This window comes from Antrostomus carolinensis, unplaced genomic scaffold, assembly GCF_000700745.2.
Source record: "Antrostomus carolinensis isolate BGI_N321 unplaced genomic scaffold, ASM70074v2 scaffold6862, whole genome shotgun sequence".
NCBI classification, from domain to species: Eukaryota; Metazoa; Chordata; class Aves; order Caprimulgiformes; family Caprimulgidae; genus Antrostomus; species Antrostomus carolinensis.
Genome location: NW_010301560.1, coordinates 32,566 through 42,767, shown reverse-complemented (window position 1 = coordinate 42,767; position 10,202 = coordinate 32,566). Strand labels below are relative to the sequence as shown.

The following is a 10,202-nucleotide window of genomic DNA, read 5'->3' as shown; positions in this document are numbered from 1 at the left end:
ACAGAACCGGCACCAGGTACAGAGCCGGCACCAGGTACAGAGCCGGCACCAGGTACAGAACCGGCAGCAGATAGCCAGGGCCTCGCATGGGGTTTTTGCCCACAGATATTCCTGGGGCCGCGCTGGGACGTGGTTCGTTACTGACTCAGGGGGCAGATCGCCAGCTGAAGCGCTGCCAAAGCCACTTCCTGCCCTGCCTGGATATTCTTTGGCAGCTCCTCAAGGGGATGCTGGCCTCGGCGAGATCAGTGAGCAGTAAGCCCAGGGTTGTGCAGACTGTTAAACCTCACAGCCGGCGTTTCGGTTGGGTCTCTTGGTCACACAACGGCAGTTAAGCTATTTCTGTAACGTCTGCTGCTCCGAGCATAAATGTCAGAGCTTCCTCTCCGTACTCAGCAGCTGCCAGTGCTCTGGGCCACAGTTCACTCCGTGAGCGCCTCTGAATTCACGGGTCACACAGAGCTGATCTCTTTACAAAGCGCTTCAGGGGTGCAGCCTCAGGCTTGCTTTGTTGTTTTTCAGAAAGGCTGTGAGGAAGAGATCTGTGTTTTAGCAGCCAGGGGAGGGAAGCAGGTTTCAACAGCAAGCATTGCAATCTATCCTCCTACTCTTCTAACATCTCTTCCCACTCCTCTAGATTTCGTTGCCAAGAACTGTAGTCAGTGCATCCTGGCCTTGGTGGCAAACGAGCTCAGCTGCATCTGGCACCCCGGAATATCTGGAGGATACAGTGAGGGGTGAGATTTCTCACACTTTGGCAAAGTCAGGTCCAGCTTCTACCCTGCCTGCAGTTCTCAGAACAGGCAGCCCCTCAATCATCAGACTGCTTTATCTAAATCCTACCCAAAGCTTCCCCACACTGAGCCCAGGCTGACATGAAGACTCACAGACATAGGCCATGAAAATTATGAATCAACATTTATTGATGATATGTACATAAGAGGTCCAACACTTAGTGAAATATTATATTCACAACTATTTCCAGTATAGAAAGAATGTCTAGTTTGTTTTATACATGAAAGTTACAGAAAGCTGTTCACGCTGTAAGAAAGCACTAAAAGCAAAGGAGCAGCAATCAGTGTAAGGAGGAAAGGATCCGAACTACAGGAGCAGAGTCAGTCTGCGGCATCCCAACTGCAACGGACAGGAACAGAGCCCAGGGCTGGGAGGAATTCTACCATCTGCATCCATGAGTTTTAATCAGTGTGCTATAGATACTGTACAGTGTGTCCTTTCAAAATCTGGGGAACTTTCTGAGTGTAAAGATCAACTTCATTCCTCTTCCTTTTCATCCTTTTTACATGACACGTCTCAAACCATTCCAGCTCGTGCCTGGTCACTTTTAGGAGGGTGCAAGCGCAGGGTACCATGGTCTGCAGTACACACTGCAGTGCTGGAAGGGAACTCCCTGAGCAGGACACTTCCTGCTCTTTGGGGCCCGATTTTGATCTCTTCCCACTTACAGGGGATGATGCTATTTATGAGATCCAGGCCCAGGGTATCTAGGAATGAACCAGCTGCTTCTTGCTGTCCCAAGCTCTTTCAGAACCACCTTCAGGTTTTGTCCCAGAAAGGTCTTATTTTCTCACAGATCAGAGCTGTAGCCCTGATTCCAGATTTTTGCCCCTGACTATACAGTTCATACGTCTGTTTTATGACCAGGTGTCCTTTTTGTAAGTAACAGGCCTGTACAACAACCACAGCAGCTTGAGAAGTGTTTAGCTTTGCATTTCATTTCCAATAACTATTAAAATCCTTTCCTAACAATGAAAGAAACGGCGCACCTTCTCCCGTGAGCGTATTCCCTTCTCAGACTGCTCCTGCCACGGGGCTGAAGCAGAGGTTCCTGCTTTGACTTGGAGGGGACGGGCAGCCCCTGCTGCGGGCAGCCCTGCCCTGTCACAGCCCTGGGATGGCACTTGCCTTGCTGGTGTCTGGGGCTGAGGAGGAACTGGAAGTGACTCGGAGAGATCCTGTGGTGCCGCGAGGTGACTAAGGGCTGAACGAGGTACCGAGAGTCAAAAGCAGGCAGGGCATCCAGCGGGAACGCAGTTGGGTGGATTTCCCCTTATTCATTGTGCCAATTTAAACAGTGACTGACTTCTGGTGGTGGAGTCCCAACACATCCAGCAAACACGAGCAAACAAACCAGAACCTAATCATTCTAGGGGAACATTAATTAATGTCACAACGACTGCACTCACAGGGCAGCACATCTATGCTAGGATCACTTTCACTCACGGCCAGGGAGCGACACACGTGCAGACACCACCCCACGCCACGGCCAGGGAGCGACACACGTGCAGACACCACCCCACGCCACGGCCAGGGAGAGACACACGTGCAGGCACCACCCCACGCCACGGCCAGGGAGCGACACACGTGCAGGCACCACCCCACGCCACGCTGGTCCACAGCTGAAAACTCAGAATGACAGATGTGCAGTCGCTGGCTGCACGGGTGACTCTGAACGCGCTGTCAGAGCAGGAGGCTCCACAGGGGACAGACGAAGCAGTTACGAAGCTGTGGGACAGCTGTGGCCAAAAGGAACCCAACCCGCATACAAATGAGAGGCAGGAAGTAGAACAAAATTTTAAAAGACAGTTTGATTTTCTACTGTGGCTCAATACACAGAAACCAATTAAATTAAATAAAAGCACGGCTACACATACTGTATACACCATTTCACTGAAATTACGTGTCGATAGCTACGTTATCTACACTAAGTGCAGAGAGGCACTGGACATCATGCGTCAACAACGTCAGACTGGTATCGACAGGGTTTTACAGCTATTAGTAACTCAGCACTATTCTACCTGCGGTTCCTATTAAGATAATACCTGGTACATCTGGTTTAAAACACAAGAAAGAGATTAAAATACAAGGGTATATCACCACACTTCCTACGTGTAGATCTACTAGAAATTTAGTCTCCAAAATCTCAGCAGAATAACATGGCCCCGCAGATTTCTGAGTAGTTGAAGAGTCACACTGCGACAGCACTACTTGCTCTTCACCGTTGTCTTGGTTTTGAATCACAAAGAGCTAGTAGGCCACAAAGGATTTTTTTGTGATATACTGGTTATGAATATTTATATAAATTTATTTTTATTCCTCTAAAAACAGTTCCTGGTTAATTAAATAGAAATTATTCTAGCCACGGCCTTAATGCCAACAGGTATTTGCTGAATGGGAACAGGTGACCATAGTAGAGAAGCAACTCTCACTTGTCCTGGTCAAAAATATAGTGGTTATTCTCTTTAAAATACATAAGAAAGCAGGAGGTATTTGTACGGGTGCTACCCAGTTACATTGGTCCCGTGGTGGTTCTGTTGGTCCCCTTTCTAGAAGGCAAAGGTTGGTGGCCAAATCATGAACTCTTTCCACAGGCTGAACTTAGAGACACTGCGTTGTTCGAGGTGGCTGGGTACCTGCTAACACGTTTTCTGCCAACCCAGATCTCCAGTTTTCCATAAACCGTATTCCGAGTTGGTCAGTTATACGTGATCAGATCCCACGAAAGAACTGGCACAGGTAACACCAGGAGAAATGACAAAAACGAGGGACGATTGCCCGAGACAGTCAATCCAGAAGATTGTTCAGGTTATTATAACATTGTTCCATAATGAACTGCAGCATTTAAGGACATCTGGAAATTCCTATTTGCTTCTTGCATTTTGTGCTTTGTTTGTAATTCATCACTAAACATAACACAAAAATATTTCATCAATCCTAAACGTTACAAGAAAACTGGTTTTGTTCTAAGGTACAGATCACCATTAAATATTATCCCCCTACCTAATACAGTCACGTAGAAAACACTGTAAGAAAATATTAGCGCGTCTGTAAATTACAGATACTAGGAAATTTAGTTCAGTCTACACTGTAGTTGCCAAAGAACAAGTACAAACCCCTAAAGCCTGTCTTAATAACTAAATGAGTACTGAGCATGTGATATTTAACAGTATAAAGACATCCACAGCGGTTCCTCACACATTCTACAAGCTGGAGCTCACACCAGGTCACAGGAAATGGGTTTGTTCGAGGAGGGAGCGGGGTACGGTGGGTGGAAGCGTCTCGAAGAAGGAAGGACAACCTGTTGCGCACAAGGACTGACAGAACACCCAACTGGAAATGCGATCGTCTACAACACTGACTGCAAAATCTATTTGTAAACACGGTTTGCACAAGTCTGGGAAAACTGTAGGAAAAAAAACAGAAAAGCACGATACAAAAACCCCTGCAAACTGCCCTCGGAATGTACAAAGCAGCGTGCGGGCACCGGGCAGTCCAGGGCGCGTGCCGCTGCCTCTGCCAGGCTCCCTTCGTTAACCGCGTGCGCCTCGAGCGTCCGGAAACACAACGGCGCGAATCAGACTCGGAGGATCGGACACTCCGGCATCCATCTGCAGCAGAATGTGGTTAGAAGTGAAAGGGGCTCGAAGGTTGGGTGACATCTCACAATCTTCTTCCCAACCCTGCGTTAGCCTGATGGTTATTCCCGCCCAGGACTGGCAGAGACCTTGGGCAGCGGCTCAGTCACGCTCTGGGCTCTGGGCTCCTTCACTGCTTGGGGCCCGTGTTTTCCGCAAGACTCGTAGCTGCAGCTGCGCAACCACCGCACCCAGCAGGGTCTGTATCAGCCCAGCAGTGGGAAGGCTCCTCAGCCCTGTGCCAGGGAGCCCACTCATACGAGAAGTAAAATCAGAATTGCCCGCAGCGGTTTGACTCATTCGTAGCAGCAGGTTTGAGTGTCACATCAAACAGGACCAGGAGCAGGAGTGAGGGGGGCACCCGTCCTGCAGCCCCTCCCCGGCGCGGCTGCTGGGGGCTGAGGCTGCGCTTTGTCTGGGGACCAGGCAGAGTCCCACCCTGGTGTCCGTGTGGGACGAGGGAAGGAACACGTGCCGAATGGATTGTTCCAGGTACATGGTGAGCGAGAACATAACACCCCAAAATACCCCTTTGTTTACAGCTGGTGCCTTCCCTGACACTTCAGTACTTTTGTTTCCCTGTCAGTACTTGAAGCCACACTCTATGTGTCATTATTCAGACACAGGAAATTGGGTAAATATTTTCCCTTCAAACTCATCAATATGATTGGAGAGAAGAAAATAACTAATCTTCCTGAGACTGCTTTCTGCTGGGGACGGGAGCTCCTACATAGTCGTACATGGTGAATTACAGCTGAGTCACTTGTCCCAACGGACTGGACACCTATCAGAATAACTGATCTGAAAAATATCTTAATTGTGGCCTTGCAAGTCATGGTAATAAAATCAAGGATCGTCTTCTGGCTCATAACAGAATAATACTACAGTACATTTTAATAAAGTGCTCTTATTTATCCTTCTGTAAATGAATTCAAATGCAGCAATAAAAATAAGAGGAACGGAAGGTAATGAACCAGTTATAACGTGACATCGCCACACAAGGATTTTTCTGAGCCCGGCACTAAAGCTCGGAGCCTTTCCAAGACAATTCCAGAAGCGCCTGTCAGAGGTGAGGGTTCACACGGCCCCGCGCCGGGGAGCTGTGCGATGGTTGCTGTGTTGCTACAACAAGGCTGCAACAACACCAGCGAAGGCGAGAAGCAGAGAACGCAGGTAGCTGCCAGAAGGAATTTGTTCAAGCGCGGTTGCTGCAGCTTCTCAGATGAACAGTCTGCTCTTCTGAGTATCTGCTGCTGGAAAACTAATGACCCTGGGAGCGATGGAAAACAAATCAGAAATCCATATTACTCGTAAGTTCTAAAGTGGCACAAAGTCTGGAATTCCATGTGCTTTGAGAAGGAAATGGAGATCAGCTGTATCTCAGGGAAGAAACGGAAAAACTCTGTAACGATCCTTATTTTTGTGTGGAGTTTTAAATTCATTGCTGGGCTTGTAGCATAGAGACAATGAGGCAAAAAAGAAGCATCTTGGCAGAAATCTTTTGGATGTGAGGATCAATGTCATTAGAAATAGCAGACAAAGATGATTCCCTAGGATGAGGCTGTGAAATGTCCTGTAACTCAGTGGAGACAGGCAGGGACCTGACCTTTCCCGGGACTCCCATAGGTTTCCGTGGGGCTTTCATGTAGTTGGAGCGCTGCAGGCAGAGGCGCTACTACAGCAAACACAGCTTTTCACAGACATCCCGCCTTTCTCACCGATTCAAACGGAAGGCGCTCATCCCTACCCACTGGAAACACCTCAGCACAAGACCCGCGTGTTTGTTGGGATGCTGGTGCAGCCTTTGTCTTCTCGCAGGAGCAATGAAGACACAAAGCCAGGAAGGAGCAAAGCGCTCCCTCTCCGCAGCAGTTTTACCGCACAGTGTGCTTCGAACAGAGAGCAAGAGAACGCCGACCCAGCGTCACCCGTAAGGGCATACAGCAAAGGCAGAAGCAGGTACTTAATTAAGCACGCAATTAACTGAGTCTTTGCCTGCTCTAGACTTTTCTGGGTGCCAGCGTGCTGTGAGCGACGCAAAGGGCAAAGGACATCGCAGTCACACAGACAAGGGTGGGGGACCCGCCAGAGCACCGAGCGAGCTGAACCTTGAGAGAAATGTTAATGTGTTCAGGAACAGCCACACAGAAAACAAATCACTTTCCACTGGGCTTTTCTTTTAACTTTGCCACCCCAGCGCTGCGAACAAATACAAAAGATTTGCCAGATGCAAATCAAGGCATCGGCGCTGCTGGTGAAACCCTGAGGAGCCCGGCCAGCAGCCAGCCCTGCCCGCCCAGCCCGACCCTCGCGCTCGCTGGAGCGGCCGGTCCCGGGTTACGTGCTGTTTGTTCAGTTGAGGAGCAACGCAGCCTCCTGTGGAATGAGCAAATCAAGAAACGCAAGCCAAGAGTGAGTTACATTTTCCCAGAGACATGGAAAGCTGTTTGATGGTTAAATACAGCGCTGCGCTGGAGTAACACTACATTAAATACTCAGGCTAAAAGCAGAGGACAACACTTCTCCTTCTCCCCACATCCACATTGAAATAGAGAACTACCATCGTCATTTCCTTGTGAAACGTCCCTGAGTTACTGTATCTACAGAATTGCTATTTTAAAATCACAGTCTGCTATTCTAGTCCTATCAAAACACCCAAGTTTATTCTCCCTGGTGTGGGTGGGGTTTCTCCAGCATCTCCTTCCTTCCTCCCCTCTCTCCATCCAAAGCAGCACTCTTCAAAGGACACAATGTCCCAGCGGAAGCATATTCTCAGTCTTTCTCAATGTGCAATTAATTCTGTGGAGCTGCCTGGTCACATGTTGCTGGCAGTCCTGGTTGTTTCCAACTGCGAAACAGTGTCAGAGGACAGCTGAAAGTGTACGGTCCCGTTTTCTAAAGCCACTTCCAGAGCAAGTAGTCGGTGAGGCTGCTCCTAAGAAACTGCCACAGTGAAGGGGATGGAAAGTCGTCTCTTCCTGGGTGAGCTGTGCCATGAAACAGCCCGAGAACGCTGGCTACGAACCGGGGTGAATGCTGCCCGTTATTCCTGGGTGTAACTACCACCCACGGCACAGCAAATTTCACGTGCTGTGTGGCAGCACCCTCAGAGCAGGGAACATTTCAGGGCATCTACACACCGTCCCAGGCGCGTTTCTGGCACCTGACCCAGTGGAAAAACGTCTTCCAATGCAAACTGGTAGAAGCAGGAACTAGCTAGAGGTTAACTCTGGACGTGCTAATACCAACCACCGGAGAAAAGAGAAGACAACCTGCTTACCACTTCTCTGAATATCCTACAATCCCACTCCTCACAAAAAAACCCCCAGCCAAAACCAACCAACCAAACAAACAATCCTTAAGATGCTTCAGGAGGCCTCTGGAAAAGGTCTCCACCCCTAATACATTGGAGGCCTGCAGCACTGATGGCGATTCAGCATCTTTTAAATTATACAGGTCATTTTGCTTAGGATTGTAGGCAGGGCATGCAAGTGAGGACAAAAATACACCAGCAAGAAAGATATTCCACGACAACAAATGCCTAAATGAGGGCTACTCTGACAATGGACTTGACCTTGCACATCATTGACCATGCAAGTAACCTTGGCTGGCTCCGGTCCGTGTGCGTTTTTGGAGATACTTATAAAATGCAGATGAGCAAATGCAGATTATATGTTAACAGCTTCTACAGAGCCAAACGCCACTCTAGAGTTAAACACACTAGTCCTGTTTAAACCCAGGACAGGTCTGAGCACAGACACTGAACAGCCTGGGTCCATAAATGTTTCAACTCCGTTTTCTGCCATTTTTAAGTTCACCATATGCTCATATTCTGATTCATTCTCAGAACCTCTGAGAGCTCTCCTAAAAATTGCACATCGCTTGTTCTGTGGGGCAGAGCCTCCCAAGGCCACGTGGCTCAGCTTTGCTATAGAACATTGCTAATAACATAACGGCATTCACCAGTGTCTTAAAATTGCTGAGTATTAACAAGCACCTTTAAAAACACTTCACAGGGTGATTATTGTGGCTGCAATTTCTTCTGACAGGATGAGTCAGCTACACTACGTTGAGAAAACACCACCTCGTTAATTCAGATGCCGTGTGCTCTAAGAAACACTTTTCTGATGTGTGAGTTACATGAATTGTTACTCTGCAAAGAGAGAGAGAGATGTATATTAAATAAACTGGTCTAAATCCTGAAATTCTGGTTTATTCTTCGTTCCGTCCTAACCCCGGCCAAATTCTATTACCATTATATGGAATTTGGCTGAGCGGTGAATTCAGGATTTAGCCATTCTCTGAAGTAAGATGGTTTTCAGTTCATACCAAATGCTACTGATGATGACATTCCAAAGCTCTCAATTTCTTGGAATAATGGGTTCAGAATTTGTTTATAGCTCACGATCAGGTACCAAATCATGACATATGTGATCAGTCTTAGCAGCACCTTACTTGAGCAGTCCCGTCCACATGGGGAACTCCTCTGACATCAGTGGAGCAGGGTGAGCAGGGAGATGCTGCCCACTTTGATGGACAACGGTATAACTGAGCCCACACATTTTGTACATCAGGCACAGCGTTAGTGAAGGAGCTACCACCCCTGCAACAACACTGCCTGGTATCACACCATGCATCGTGGTCACAGAGCAGACCAGCCCCATCGTAAAATAAAGGCTGCACCTGCCCTGGGACGGCTGATAAAAGCACATCACACGCACGTACAAATCTCAGGTCTCGACTTGTTGCTGAGTATCAGTTGTGCTGCTCTAACAAAACGTCTGGGATAATTTACTGACTTCTGTATGTTAATCTTGCCCCCACATCTAAGTTCACTTTAAAGTACAACTAGGCACAAAAATAGAGTGCTTGGTATTATTAAAACAAATAGAAATCTTTATGGGCGTTTTCCAAAGGTGTTTTAGCCACAGAGTGCTGAACGGATCAGGTAAGCCACAGGAGTCACCAGAACACTCGAAGGTTTACGTGGCGTGACGTTTCTCTTGTATTTGTGACCCTGAGTCCCTGGAGTGACCCGTACTGGCACTTGGATCTTCCCGTGGTGCAGCATTTACATTCTCTGTGTCTTGAACGAAAGGGGAGGCGGGTGAGAGCACATTGTACTGCACGGAGAATTCTCCAGCTGCATCCTCCAAACAGTAACACAAGGGAGACAGATGGTTATGGATCATTGCTTGGCAAAGACACTACCATGACTCGATGAGATCTTTGAAGTTAAGAAGTTAAGTAAGGAGAAACTGTAGATGTTAAATATAAAAAAGAGAAATCTTCTTTAATCGTGGTATCTCTTGCCAGAAGACAGCTTCAGGGCTTATTAAAGACGGAGCCAGGAATCTCTTCCCTTAGTTTTCACGTTTCCAAGGCTCTTCTTCACCGACACTGAAGTCTGCGGATTTGCCATTGGTTGCCAGTGTCACCTGCAAGTAATTATCATCAACAACTGACTTAAAGGCCAAGGCACTTTGACAAGAAAAATAATGATATTTTTAAGGACGATCACGACACTTACAGGAATTATATACATCATGTCTTATTATATGTATAAAATGTATTTATTCAAAATTCACAACACTCCCAAACAGTGAGACTCCTGCTCATTTGTTATGCTGACTAGAAAACATCAGCAGTAGGAAAAAGCTCTGTATTTTCTTAGCCTTCACTGTAGGTTTTTTTTAGTAAATATTTCAGATTCTACTCCTTTCTAACTCCTATAGATTTCTGTGGATTATTTAAACAACAGATTACTTT

The 10,202-nt window shown here is 47.4% G+C and overlaps 1 protein-coding gene across 1 annotated transcript in view; it reads right to left on the bottom strand.

Moving 5' to 3' along the window:
* Positions 1-9,796: 9,796 nt before the first annotated feature.
* Positions 9,797-10,202, bottom strand: part of SLC1A2 (solute carrier family 1 member 2) — a 27,749-nt gene continuing 27,343 nt past the window's right edge. The window contains exon 10 of the mRNA XM_010163506.2: positions 9,797-9,871. Coding sequence (XP_010161808.1) covers positions 9,797-9,871 — 75 coding nt within the window. The remainder of the gene's footprint in view (positions 9,872-10,202) is intronic.